This window comes from Gavia stellata, chromosome 4, assembly GCF_030936135.1.
Source record: "Gavia stellata isolate bGavSte3 chromosome 4, bGavSte3.hap2, whole genome shotgun sequence".
NCBI lineage: Eukaryota > Metazoa > Chordata > Aves > Gaviiformes > Gaviidae > Gavia > Gavia stellata.
In genome coordinates this window covers 13,604,252-13,619,382 of record NC_082597.1, presented here as the reverse complement: position 1 = coordinate 13,619,382, position 15,131 = coordinate 13,604,252, and the positions used below count along the sequence as shown (strand labels likewise).

General features: G+C 38.2%; 1 protein-coding gene across 1 annotated transcript in view; it reads right to left on the bottom strand.

The window, feature by feature from the left end:
* MAGI2 (membrane associated guanylate kinase, WW and PDZ domain containing 2) overlaps positions 1-15,131 on the bottom strand; it is a 765,547-nt gene that overhangs the window by 74,455 nt on the left and 675,961 nt on the right. The window contains exons 12-13 of the mRNA XM_059815959.1: positions 13,789-13,978; positions 1,949-1,990 (exon numbers count right to left, since the gene is read on the bottom strand). Of these exons, the coding sequence (XP_059671942.1) occupies positions 1,949-1,990; positions 13,789-13,978 (232 nt within the window). The remainder of the gene's footprint in view (positions 1-1,948; positions 1,991-13,788; positions 13,979-15,131) is intronic.

The following is a 15,131-nucleotide window of genomic DNA, read 5'->3' as shown; positions in this document are numbered from 1 at the left end:
TGCACAGTTTGCTATTCCTTCCAGCCAGCTTAAGACACCTGAATGTCCCATCTCCTACCAGCTTAATTGAAAGGAGAGTTTCAGCTTAAAGTCAATATTTCTGATCGTGTAATATGGGTATCCTGTGTAAGAATGGCAATGTTCCCTGTTCTCCCTTACCTCTCTGCACATTTATATTAGAAAAAGAACTTTAGATTTGCCTGCTAGTAACTTCATTGTCTTTTTTTTATAGTTATAGCATTTTGTTTCTTCTTTCTGTGTAAAGGAAAACATTCTTAACTGATCATTTGGCCTAGAAGAGTAAAAAACCCACAATTCACTTAGCTGGGTTATAAAACCAGTTGGCTCCCCCGTGAATTTGAGAATGGTATTGGACAACCTGTGATCTGATCATTGCTGCACAGTGAGGACGGTAAAGAGCATTGGGAAATTCTGCTTTCTGGCTCCTGGATGATGGGGAATTTGCTTTAAATGTAAAGGTACCAGAATAGATTGCTACTGAACAATAGTGAGATCTCATAGGTGAAGATGTGATTATCAGCTCTCAGCTACAAGTCTGTACTGTCTTCATTTGAATTCCTAGGCGAATCACAGATTGATAAGTGTATGTGCAATTGTTTTTTGAAAGTATGTAGAGAAAATATATCCCTGCAGATGATTAATTCATTTTCTGTATGAGTCAAGTTGCACGAGTGCTATGTGATTTTTATAGTGATAAGCCTGGTATTTGGGATGATGCTGTAAATGTTGAGATGGATTTTTTTTTATTAAATCTCTTCTATATTGCAATTAGAACAAGGATGAAAGCTTTGTTGTAATAACTTTATAGTCTTTCTGGGTGTATTGTTGTACTAAATAACTTTATAGTCTTTCTGGGTGTACTCAACTTTCCTGCTAAAAATAAAAATTAATTTGGACTCCTTTGCTGAAGATGGTGAAGATTTTTGTTCCATATAAATCATTACTGTGAACTATGAATTCTGATTGACACAAATCTACAATAACTTTTTATCTGAGTTTCAGATGCTCTTGAAAGATGTGAAAAGCTTGAAAACAGTTATGGGTTTGCCAGTCTCCAGCGTGAGTAACTTTTTAAAAAGCATACATATTTCCTCTTGATACTTACAGAGAGGAAAAGCTGGTAAATAAAGACTTCAGTATAAAAATCAGCGCAGCAAAAAAAAAAAAGAAAAAAAAGAATTGGTGCACTAACAGAGTTATTCAACGTATAAACCTTACTGGGGTATGCAAAACCAGCCTAATATCATATTTAAATTAGGATCTCTGTCCAACCTGTGTAGGACTAGAAAAGACTTTAATGTGGTTGTCAAAACAGTCTTTTTTGTATGGGATGCCTGTTTTAACTGTTCACTTAACATGACCACATTGGGAAATCAAATATTGCTGGTTTTTAAACAAGTCCATTGCCACTTTACAAGACCAATGTTGATTCAAACATCCAAAAAAGCTTCCATTTTTGAAAGTTTTTGCTTTAGGTTTTTACAGAAGAAGATATATGTATGGGAGCAAGGAATGGGTGGGTCTGCATAATACATCAGTTCTATTCTTCTGCAAATGAAGATAGAATTAATTTCAATTTTACACAAAATAATGCTTAAGCTTAGGTTTGGGCATGAGCTATAGAGATATATTTTCATGTTAAAGAGTGAACACTAATGTATGAAAGTACACATAAAACATTGTAAAACATACACAAAGACTGGCTGAGGAGAAAGAAATACTTTTCCTTGCTCAAAATGCAAATCTATAATAAAAAGATTTAGAGTTAACATTCTATAACCCCACAAAGCTCATACAAAAATAAAATGGTGACTGGGCGGTCATGACTGGCCATTATCTAGAGAAATAATTAAAGAAAGAAGAAGAACTAAAACATAAAATGAAGGACAACTAGTTTACAGAACAATGAAGGCTGAAGAATACTTGCCAGAGGAATCCACTCGAAAACCAGTCCTGGGCAGCACTTGTTCTGAATAGGAAAATGGGGAATTAAAGATGAAATACATTTCTCAAGTTATTTAAAGATGCAGCATCAATTTCTCTGCTGTGTTTTCAATTACTGAAGTGCAATTTCTACTTTTTATTGCAGGTTTTTTTTTCTCCTCCCCTCCTTCCTGACTTCCTAGGTGGTACATGTATGTATTCCTGCTAGACATAGACCTCCCTGTCCATTTCTATGCAAAGTGAAACAGATGGCAAGATGGTAATGTTCCTTTAACATAACATAGATTATGATGAATGTAAAATTGTCAATATGTTTAAAATTGTGAAAGTTAGTGACAATATTTGTGCTTATTCAAGTACAGCAATAAAAGGCAAAGTTTAATGTCTGTATTTAGATGACTTGACCACCTCTTTATTCAACTCAATTGCAAAATGTCTTATCAAGAAGAGCAAGATTTTGCTAGAAGGATGTATGTTGCCAATAACAACTGGTTGCATGTGAAGGCAAATGCAGGTAAATCCATTTAAGCTGCAGTTTCAAAGTATTTGCATTTCACTATACGAAATGCAGCAAATAACTGATTTGTTTTCATATATAACTACTTTGCTGGCATTAGAGGAATCTGGAACAAGTCCATAGCTGAATTCACTGTCACACTTCCTTTGCTGATTTTGAAATGTTCGGACTAAGAATTTCTGTTTTATTATCCCTGCAGCATCCAGAGTGAATTGCAAAACATCCCAAACCAGAGGTGATTTCCATTGCCCTACCAGGAACAATAAGATAAATAAAGCACTGACGCATTCATGTGACTCTAAACCAGAATATCATACCATGCATATTTCATGGTATAAATGGGGTAAGGTCTGCCACATCAGCATCTGTAGGACAGTGATGCAACATATGAGGATACATTATCTTCCCGAGAGGGAAGTAAGACAGGAGTGGATTTAATACTGCAAGTAGGTTGTTCCAGGCAGAAAGAAGCCAGAGAATGCACTGGGGGCCAGCAGTTTTGGCTAAACCTTCTGGAAATTTGTGGATGTGGAGAGAGAAATGAGAAGACAGTATTACCTCTGTGGGCAGCTCTTTACCACTTTGGAAGTGGGAAGCTCTTTACCAGTTTGGACTAAAGCTACCTGCCTTCTGGTGGACTGCTTCCTAGAGGTAGCATGGACTGTAGAGGTAGGAGCTGAGTAATTCATAGTTCACTTGAGTCAATACTGAACTAATGCTCTAGGGCAAAGACATTTTCCCAAAAATGGAGATGGAGGCCATTGAATGTCTTATGTTTTTTTTTCGTAAGAGTATTTATATAACAGCCATGACCTGCTCAAATTCAGATGACTGCTACTCTGCTTACCTAAAATACAGTCTAGAGATTCCACTGGATGGCAACATCCCTTGGGATTTGGTGTTCCTCTTGTATTTGTGTTCACCGCCTGTGTTAGGAGTTGTGTCATGTGGCCTGTGGTGTTTTAGTTTATAGGTGGCTGCATGTCTTTACTTTGGTGGTTGAAGGAGGTAATTCCTTCACACACTTCAGATTTTGTAAAGTGATTTGGGATCTTTCAAGATGAGAGGTGCTATCTAAATGTAAATTATTCCACCAGCACAACTCCTGAAACCCAAAACTTTGAAACTGATGCTGCTCCACTGCAAACTTGGAGAAATGATTTTTTTTACTCACATCCTTTCAAGATTTTAATGGAATTCTTAAAAGAGACAGAATGATTTTAATGTACAGAAAGCAATTTCATCTTGATAGTCTCAATAAGCTTTTAGGCTTGAAAGGACGCAAGCCTTTTCTCTTGGTCATCCAGCTAGAATTACTCTTTGGAGCTACTGTAAGATTGGTTCACTCTGTGTTTCCATTTCTGCTTGCAGTCACCCTAATATCCCCCAGAACTGGTCTCAAGCAGCAAAGTGAAAGAAGCACAACCATGCTCAAACTGTGACAAATTAGGGAGCAACTTGCTATGTTGAGATAGCCGTATATTTTAGGTAAGTTAGCAGTAGCTTTTTTGTAAACTATTGTTTGTGGTCAAGCAAAAGTGCCTGTCAATGAGGTAGTTTCCTTCAAGCTAATCTCATTAAGTCTGATCTAGCTTTTGTTCCTGAATAGGTGTCTTTTCTTTGCCTTGCAGAACTTCCTACAGAGTCTCATGGTGTTAATTATCATCTTGTAAACAACCAAGAATCTAGCCTTTGTTTTCACTATAGTTCAGGAATTCACACACACGAAACTTGGAACTGCTGAAGGTGTTGAATCAAGCCTTAAAGTTCTTAAACGTATGATCACCAGAAAGGTAAACCTAAGTGCAGACTTTTTTTTTTGCTAACTACAGCAAAGCAATGTTCATTTTAGGAAGAATCTGCTGTCAGCAGTCTGGGTCTGTGTGCAGTACAGGATATTTGTAATTATGCCACTGGCACTTTGAAAAATAGAATATAACCTCTAAATAGCCGTGCTCATGTGATAGGCAAACTGTTAGCAGCTAGTAGAAAACTTCAAAAGAGAAAAGATCTGTCAACAACATTTAATATATAAGAAGGGACTTCATTAGCAATGTTTCTCTATGTCAAATGCAGCGACATAGGTAGTTCTTTTCAGAACTCACATAGTTCTGGGCTCAAAGACCCTACAGAACAGCAACTTCTAAGTGGAGAGGAAGGACTGCTGGGTGGGACTGGTCCTCAGCCAAGCAGAATGCATGTCATTCATGCACATCCTGGTGCCTTGTATCTGCCAAGAAGGAACTGACTGAACTGGTAATTTTACCAAAATACTGAGAGACTCTAGCAACCTTTGTTTTATAAAAACCTGTCAATTATTTTTTATAGGAAACTAACCTTTACACAAGGCAATTTGAAACTTTCCATTTACCTACTATTAAATTAATTTTGATGTTTTCTAAACTTCTACTATGTTAAACCTTCTGCCTCCACCTCTTAGGAAATGAGGCAGCAGAAGGCATGTTTGGAGAGGCCAGGACAAAAACACTGGACCACCCAACACTGCCACCATGAACAGGTGTATTGGGTTTGCGTGGCAGCGCTTTGGTAGCAGGGGGCTACAGGGGTGGCTTTTGCGAGAAGCTGCTAGAAGCTTCTCCTATGTCTGATAGAGCCAATGCCAGCCGACTCCAAGACGGATCTGCCACTGGCTAAGGCTGAGCTAATCAGCAACAGTGGTAGCGCCTCTGTGATAACATATTTAAGAAGGGGGAAAAAACCGGGAAGCGGCAGCCGGAGAAGAGAGGAGTGAGAATACGTGAGAGAAACAACTCTGCAGACACCAAGGTCAGTGCAGAAGGAGGGGGAGGAGGTGCTCCAGGCGCCGGAGCAGAGATTCCCCTGCAGCCCGTGGTGAAGACCATGGTGAAGCAGGTTGTCCCCCTGCAGCCCGTGGAAGTCCACGGCGGAGCAGATATCCACCTGCAGCCCATGGAGGACCCCACGCTGGAGCAGGTGGATGCCTGAAGGAGGCTGTGATCCTGTGGGAAGCCCACGCTGGAGCAGGCTCCTGGCAGGACCTGTGGAGCCGTGGAGAGAGGAGCCCACGCTGTAGCAGGTTTGCTGGCAGGACTTGCGATCCCGCGGGGGACCCACATTGGAGCAGTCTGTTCCTGAAGGACTGCACCCCATGGAACGGACCCACGCTGGAGCAGTTCGTGAAGAACTGCAGCCCGTGGGAAGAACCCACATTGGAGAAGTTCGTGGAGAACTGTCTCCTGTGTGAGGGACCCCACGCTGGAGCAGGGGAAGAGTGTGAGGAGGAAGGAGCGGCAGAAACAACGTGTGATGAACTGACCGCAACCCCCATTCCCCGTCCCCCTGCGCCGCTCGGGGGGAGAGGTAGAAAATCGGGAGTGAAGTTGAGCCCGGGAAGAAGGGAGGGGTGGGGGGAAGGTGGTGTTTTTTTTAAGATTTGGTTTTACTTCTCATTATCCTACTCTGGTTTTGATTGGTAATAAATTAAACTAATTTCCCCAAGTCAAGTCTGTTTTGCCCATGATGGTAGTTGGTGAGTGATCTCCCTATGTCCTTATCTCGACCTACGAGCCTTTTCCTTATATTTTCTCTCTCCTGTCCAGCTGAGGAAGGGGAGTGAGTGAGCAGCTGTGTGGTGATTAGTCCGGCTGGGCTTAAACCACGACAACAGGCATTCAAAAGAGCAGAAAGTTTTGAATTGTTGACATAAGATTTCTGTATTCTCCATACGAAGCCTTTTTGGTTGAACTTCTGCGGTTGCATTGCCGTGAGTAGTTGCAGTCTTTTATGTGAAATAGGAATGAAATAATTACAAAGTAGAACTTGAATGAATAACAAAATACTTGGTAAATTTGCTACATTAATTTTTTTAGTTCAGGTAACCTGTCCTAGAAACAAGAATCGGGAAGGTAAAACTAAGAAGCCTTCTTCTGAACTGCTAGTTGTATATAAGAGTAACTGAAATAACTCTCCACATGGGGACTACTCTATGTGCTCTGGAGAACATGGATGCAGCTGTGCATTTCAAAGAGTCTTACTGTACATCAAGATTCCTTCCGTATCAGATGAATGCAAAGCCAAGGTTAATTTTGCTATTAGAAGATAGAATAGTAAAAAGCTTGCACATCTGGCTTCATGTTTAATCTAAAATAAATTACACTTACAGTTTTGAAACTCAAAGCTGCAAAATATTTGTGAAAACAGATAAACAATAAACAAGACAAACAATAAACAAGACCTGGGACACAATTCTGACTTAACTGAAACCAATGGTGAAAATACCAGACTTTGCTGTCGAAATACAGCCCTAGGAGCACAGTTCATCTACAACATGACACAGGGGTATTCTGATTTGCACCAGTGGTGTCACTGGTATTCTCTAAAGGAAGAATTATGCTGATGAAAGGTAGTGATGATAATATTTATTGTCCATACTCTGTTATTTTCTGGATCATACTTTGCTGAATGCTAAATACATGGAACAAAACTAGCACTAGGAAATATTTATATTTCAGAATCTCAGTCCTAGCCATGCTTTAGGTAAATGGGAGTTTTACAAATAAGCAGAATGAATATGATCATGCTGCAATGTCCTTTCCAAAGCTGGCAAGCAGCAGTTTGAAACAGCACATAGACAATGCAGTTCCCGTTGGCCTCATGCACCTGTAACCAATTCCCCGATGCTTACAAGTCAATTTTCTTAAATTATTACTTTGACTTAAGTATGCCCTACCACTTTGCAGATGAAAATCTATTTGTATATCTTTTATTAAAGTGTAAATTGTTCAAGAGAAAGGAATACCACATCTTTAATACCACCATCAGTTGTAAAACTGACACTTCATATTAGCATTGGTCATTTGGAACCTACTTTGCAATGCAGCAATCAAAATCACTTTACATCCACAGTACTGTGATGATGATATTCTCATAATTCCATTTGAAAATGCTTTTGGTTTCACTGTCAGTTCTTATAACCAACAAATCCATTTTGTCATGGCAAGTAACTCTTTCTGCAGTGATGAATGGTACAAAATTATTTGATGTTGGTCTGCTAAATTTCCTCTCCTTTTGTTATGTATTATCTCTTATTAAGAAAAGGGTTACATTCATTTAGTAATATAAGTTCTTAGACCTTCTCTATGCTGTTGCTTGGGGTAGCAATAGATGCAAGGGAAACAACCTGTACTGTTTGGAAATTGCTTTGAGAAATTACCTTCCTATAACTCAGTTGCTCATACTCTAGGTCAAAGAGTAGTTTGATGATAATACATAATAATTAGTAATTTCCAAGTACTCTTTTATTTACTAAGTGAAGGCAGGCATGTCTTACTGATATAAAGGGCAGTAACTGGTGAACAGAAATATTGAAAGATATGGCAAACTAAGCTCAAGGAAGATTTGAAACTAGAACCTAATTTTTTGAATTTATAGTCCCAAACCCTTTACCCATACAAAAAACCCCTTTATATTTATATAATACTTCAGAATACTATGTATTTAATGCTGTCATAGTGCTACATGTATATATACATTTGCACACATATGTATATATCTTTTTAAAGCACCATAACCAAATGTGAATTTTTTTTGACTAGAGATAAGCAAAAATGGGAAAAATTGTTAGAGGCAGAATTTTTGTCTGAAAAATTCGCAGTAACAATTATGTGAAAAATTTCCTTCAGTTTTTAAGACTGTAACTGTGTAGGTCTTCAGCCAACAAGCACTGACAAGAAAATTCTGCTTAGCTGTAGACTATGCCACAGACCCCCTCAGTTCATAATGCAATCAGGTCTATACACCTAATATTTTTTTTCATGTTCCGTAAGTACCAAATTTAGGAAACCCTGATGGCCTTAGTATTTTTCTGCAAGAATGGTATTTTCAAAGTCACACATTACGAGTCAGTGGAATGCTGCCTGACAAATCTTTCCTATTGCTGATACTTTAATGCATATCTGTGCTGAATACCTGCAGTGATACTCCAGAGGAAAGGTAGCCTGTGAATATGTATCGAAATGCTTGTCTGTGACCCTTAGAGAAAGGTATTCATAAGTCTGCATAAAAAACCACCCTCATTTTATGAAGGCCAATAATGTATTATGCTAATACATTTGCTATTTACATGTTTCACAGCTGTTGGTGGACTTTGCTTTTTGGTTCTTTTCCAATTTGTCTAAGTCTTTGGGAGCAAAAGAATTTACAGCGCATGACAGCGGATGGATTTGAAAGGAACTTGGGAAATTCATGATACTGTGGTCAAAGGAGAAAATAACATGGGAGATTTTGAAGGAAGGAATCTTTGTCCTTTCAGTAAAAGGTGGAACTGTAATTGGTCAGATTCCACTTTTAATGAGAGCTTATCACCGGCTTATCTCATTCTTCCTGCTGGCATTTCTGTGTCACATCACCAGTCTTGGACTACCACACTAACTGAAGGACAAATGTAACCTAATTGCTGTAAAAAAATGTTTTATTTTACTGCTTTCTTTAGAGGAATACAACCCTAAATTTCTAGTATGCATTTTATAACTAGAGAAATGTTACAGCATTATGATTCCCAACAGCTTTGTGTCTCCTGTTTACCTAATGCCTGCCTACACAGGTCTCTGAAGAAAGTCTGTTATGAACTGTGTATTTACAATAAACAGAGTTCAATATAAAATATTAGAGAGGATAAGAAGAATTTATGAAGGCAAAAGTGTTAAATTCAGAAGAATGAGTTCTCCCAATGACAACTGCGGAGCTCCAGTTATAGCTGTAACAACTGGTGCATATCAAGTCTTATAATTTTTTTCATTAATAGGAAATTCCTGATCTGATGTTCCATTTTCTAGCTCCTGTACCTAACTTCCATGGTTATCAGCACGGTCATGCTGTCACTTACACTCTAAGAGTTTTCGTAAGGAGAAAGAAGTTAAAGGATTTGCCTAAAATTAATAGTTGGATGGAAAAAGGAAAAAGTATCCAGTTATTTGAGCAGGTCTTCTCCTCCATTTTTGAGTTTTACAAAATAATGTAACAGCAGAAAGCTAGGTAGGTTCTGTTCACCAGGGAGAAGAAATAAGGGGGGAGGGGGAGAGAGAAAAAAATAAGAGGGGAAAAAAAAAAGCAGAGAGAATGAGAGACATAGCTGCAGAAAGGAAAGACAAAGAAAGAAGATAACAATTTCCCTTCTTTTGCTTTTAGGCAGCTGTTTTGGATGACATGGTAATCTTTATCAGTCTTTGGAAACACTTTATGCTCCTTTTTGGCTACTTGGAGCTATTGAGCACAGTTGATGGGTGACAGCAGAGGCAGGTGACAGCTAAGAGGTAAGAGCTGACAGGGAGCAACTAACTTGTGACAAACAATTTTCCAAGGAGCTATGACTTACAAAATAGACTTGCACTCTGCTTTTGTACTAATGCATCACTTCATTTGTCTCCAAGCGGTAGTGGTAGAACTGCCTCTACGAAACTGTTTCCAGTGTGGAAGCGGTAGTCCTTTGTAATTCATATGTGATCATTAAAAACTGAAATCTCCTGATCGCACAGGGTCATGCAGATTCTTCATGTGCCTAAGGTGGATAAACATTCCTGTAGAATGGAAATCATCCTTTTTCATGGAGACTTCCTGCTTGAAGTCCCTTTCTTGCTATCATTAGTTAGGGATATTTTGCTCTAGCAGCTAGAGCAAAAGCTTGTGAATCAGGCTCCTTGGGTCTAGTTCTTGCTCTGCTTCTAGTGATGTCGCTTGTGCCCCTCACAGAACTACGCTGTGATGCATGACTCGCTCGACTCCCTGATAGGGAAGCAGCAGCCTTTGATGAGGTCCTGGTGAGTGCTGACTGCAGTGAGATCCTCTGATAAAAGGATCTGTAGAAATTCAGAGCTATAGAAGTACGAGAATGAACTGTTTAATACCAGAGTCTCACTGTGAAACAAACAAAAACCTAACACTAACTCTTTCTTTTTGAGTTTTCCAGGTCACGGTTGTTCACTTCTTTGCACTATTTTTAGAAGATAAACCTCCTTCTTTTCCGGCCTTGCCAGGAGATAGGGCAAACTTGCTTTGAGATAAGAAGTACTTAAAAAAACCCAAAGTAGCTGAACTTTTCCTGTACACTTTGAGGGTATGTCTTTACTGAAGATAACCAACCTGACACAGCCATATGGTAGGAAACTAAGTGTTATTATCTTGAAACTCTGCCTCCCATTTACTCAATTTAGATGACAATTTCTTGACTCAGTAATGGATTTCCTGCCTGTTGTTTCTCTCACTTCAGGAAACACTAGCACTATGTAGAGAATAAAAGCTATGAAAGGCTTGACAAATTGAATTTGCTAAAATGTGTGCTTATGGCATTCAGGAAACAAAAATGTCAGGGAGAACAGAGATGTTTGGAGGCAGTTATTTGTGACCAAGGGATATGAATGAGTGCAGAAGAGCTCTGGTTGGGAACTGTGGAATCAACGCTTAGAGAAAATGTTCAAAGGATACCAGCATCAGAAGACAACAAATTAAAGCTTTCAGGATTAGCTGGAAGATCAAGACACTGCTGGAAATCTGGGAGAAGTGGTTATTGCACTCTTGCTTTTCATCGTTAATTTCTTGTTTTGGGCTTGACAGCTTCATGATTTTTAATTCTTATTTTGTCTAGGTAGCTGGCTGAAAAAGGTTTGTGTACAATTTCCAGTTGCCTCTTGGACAGAACTCAAATGCAATTAAACCGTTTAAACACAGGCTTTAGCATAACTCCAAACTATGAGTTAGCAGCTCTTCCCCTGGTATAGCATATGCTGCTGAACACAGTAGATTATATCAGTAAAAGATCGGATTTCATGTTGGTCAAGGAAGTATGCAGAAAACTTGTAGGCGACACCCATGAATAATAATGAATCACTTTATTCTTTTATTGAATGTTGTAATATATCTTTTGGTGTAATATATCATCTTTTGGGGTGTAAGGCAGTCTTTGTAGTTGACATCAAGTCTAGATTCCCACAGTTTTATGAAGGGCAAACATACATTAAGCCTATTTGCTTTCATTAATTAGGGCAATTCTGTAAATATAGAACTCTTCATATTGGGGATCAAGATGAAAGCAGATGCCATATTTATATGTATCCCATATATGCATATGGAATGTATAACTTTCTCTTAATTGTCTTAGAAAGATATTTGTTTCAATGCAGGAAGTCTGTAATCTGCGCTTTTCCACTCTTGGCTTGATGGCTTTAACCACAAAAGATGGTTCTGACTTCGCTGAATGGAAAGTGCAGATTTTTGCTGAAATACTTAGCCTCTAGAAACTACCTGTATGGGAAGCCATTATTTGCAAAGGGTTTTCCTTTCCTTAAAGCAGTATATGAAGTCAAGAGTGCTTTCAGTAGAGGTGCTGAACTAGATAAAACTCTTGTTAACTGTGTAATTGTTTGTTTCTCCTTTAATATCTTTATAATCCCAAATCCAGCACTTTGGGGAATAGCATTTCAGCTCTGGCAAATCTTTTAATTTATTTGTCACTTTAGCCCTTAATGCACAAGGGAAAGAGAAAGAGAAAGAGAAAGAGAAAGAGAAAGAGAAAGAGAAAGAGAAAGAGAAAGAGAAAGGAGAGATGTCCAAACTTTGCTCAAAGCTAGTCTTTTTTCAAACCTTCTTGGCCTACTCCACACTGTATCCTGATCCATACTTCAGAGTTTTAAAATTTCAAAAATTATAGCCTATTTGTACATTGTCTTGAGTACCTTGTCCAGTCAAGAATAACGTGTGGATCAGAGGAAGATGTTACATTAGTAAATAATATTTTAATATTTTAATTTATTATATTAAAATACCAGCCAGCATGGTGTTTGTAAATACATTGGAAAGCTTAGTTCCTACACCTAAGAGTTTATAATTGAAGATCAAATACGTTTTATAGGGGGTCTAAAGTAAGTTCTCAAATCCATATTTAGGGGGAATAAGATACTTTGGTATTGCTGAAAAAAGCCGGCAATTTATTTAAGTGCTTAGATTTAAACTTGGGATCTTAATTTCAGGCACCTATTAAGTAAATAAAAAAACCCAAACAAAAACCCCCAAAAAAGGTCTGGACTATGGAAAGTGAGTTTTATGGTGACAATCTCTGCTGACAGATGTTCCACTATATGGTCCAGGGTGGCAGAAGGTGGTGGCACTGGCCACAGTGGCAAGGAGTTGAGGAATCTGAGATGCAATTTAGAGACTAGATTAGAGTTAACTTAGAGTAGACGTAAAATGAACCCTGGTGTTCCTCCAACATATCCATCCTGCTGAAAACTGGAAATACCAAAGCCGAACAGGAGATGCTGATGCTGTAACTAAAGTATAAGGGCCGAGCAGCACCAGCCCAGTGTTTGGGACAATAAAGTATTTTCTTCTGATTATCCCTTCGCATGCTGGAGAAATTTGTACAGTCCAGATCATGGATTATGATAGTTTAGGTTTATCTCTATGTCTCTGGGCCCAACTAATATTAATGGGCTAATCTGGATCAGCTGCAATGCAATATTTTATGTGTCATTTATAAAGTAATTTGATGTATACACTAAAGTAATTTATAAAATGAATTGAAAGATGGCATGTGCAAGTAATAACTGCTATGAAAAAGCTTTCAGTAAAAAAAATAAACTGTTTTGAAGATTCGATCTTAATAAGCACAAAAGCTCTGGACAATTTAGAATAATATTTTTAGCTAAAGTTTTCTTTATGATAAAGAGTAAATAAGTGTAACCCCATTTACCCTTGTTGTGAAAAATATGTGGTGTATCCCCCAAAACCATGAAAAATAAAATCAAGATGGGAATCTTGATGGCTCAGTACTGTTTTGTATAGATCTTCAAATAGTACTTAGTGCTATGGGTTTCTTTCTAACTTCCAAGCACAATGTGAAAACTTGTCAAAATCAGGTTTATAAAAAGAAATAAATTTGAAATTTCTTTAATAGACTTCACTTTAAAGTGAAAGTAAGTAAAATGATTTTTTTATTGATAAATTCACATCCTCCTATTGGTTAACTATGGAGAAAAATAGCACAGCAAAATGTGGTGGCACATACACTCTTCTTCACTAAGGATTTAACAGTCAAAACGAGGAGAGCAAAAATATAAGGAAAAAAACCTATGAAATTCAAACTTCAGAATCTAGGCAAGATCTAGGAAAATATATAAGTGTAGAATTTTTAATGACCTCTATTAACTGGGATTATAGTTGCTTTCTTTAAATTACAAAAGATAATTGTGGAAAATTATGTCAACAGTGACACATTCATAGGCAAAAGCTTAAAATGTTAAATGGTCAGCAGGGTGAACGGGGCTTTCACTTACGCCTACTTTCATAAATAGCTCTTGATTTCTCATACAGCTCGTATGGGTCAGGTTTTCGTGGATCAAAGGCCTCAGTTGAATCGGGAAATGAACTCCTGTGAAGAGTGGGTGGATAGGGAATATTCTGTGGCATAGCTGGAGCAGACAGGCTTGTTTGAGGGCTGCCTTGATTCTCCCACCGTTCCATCATCTGGAATAAAAACATACAGAGAATAAAGATGAAGTTTTGCAAACACTGTGACTTCCACAATGAGACCAAAGACAGTGATTTCAGTTGAAGATGTGTTTTGTAAAATTAGCAAATCTGTTTGCTGTCTTTTAAGATGAAAGGTGTGTGTTGTGCTGTTTATAAAATGACTTGGTTAAATTTACTTGTTAATTTGTTGCTCATTGGAAGATGTGTTCTTTCTCAGATAATATGATCCCGTGTGGATTAGGGCCCAGCGTTACCCCTGAAGCATGTTGAGTGCCTCTCACAGAATGCGCTGAGCTATTGGAAGTTACTCTGCTAAAGGTGGAATCTGTGGATCTGTGAAGATACAATTATCAGATTCATCAAAATACATAACTGAAAGTAGCGCTTGTTAAGCTTTGTTAAAGCGGTGGCCAGACTGGGTAGCACCTGAATGATCTTGATGCTGTATCTTTTGAGAATGCATGAAAAGAGCTAGCTGCCCAGGGAGAAGTAGATGACTGTAACTGTGAGCAGAATTTACAGCTTCAATCGAAGAAAAAGGAAAAAAAAAAAAACAAAGGGAAAATTATTACACCAGGTATTTGAGCATCTAGTGATAATCGAATGTTCAATGATAAAATACAGAACACGGTGAGAGAAAAGTGGGCATTAGTCTGATAGTCTTTTTTATTTGTTACTGTTTCTTTCTTATATCAAAAATTACACTGGCGTCATCCAACCAAACTCCCAAGCACAGGATAAGCTTTTCAACTCTTCCAGACCATTTAAAGGAGAGAAGTACACAGCAGTGTATTGTCTATGCATGAAAGCCACCTCAATCCACGTTTTCTCCAAAACTGCCCTTAGTGGTCTCACAAGAACATCAAGCCAGAAAGGAGATAATATGATAGGCTGTACGAAAGAAGACTTGGAGTTCTGCATTTTTCTTTTTGAAGGAGTTGGCTACTAATTAAATTGCATCAGCAAATATATTTGAAGAGACTAAGTTAAACAAAACACAAATGTTTTTCTCAGGAAACAAATATATGTGGCTTTTCCTGTGACCTCTCCTGAAGCAAATGGTGGTAAAGCCTCCAGAACAGTGCATTCTTGCGCATAACCCAACAATCAGTTAATTACACAAGAAATGACTCTTGGAAACAAACTG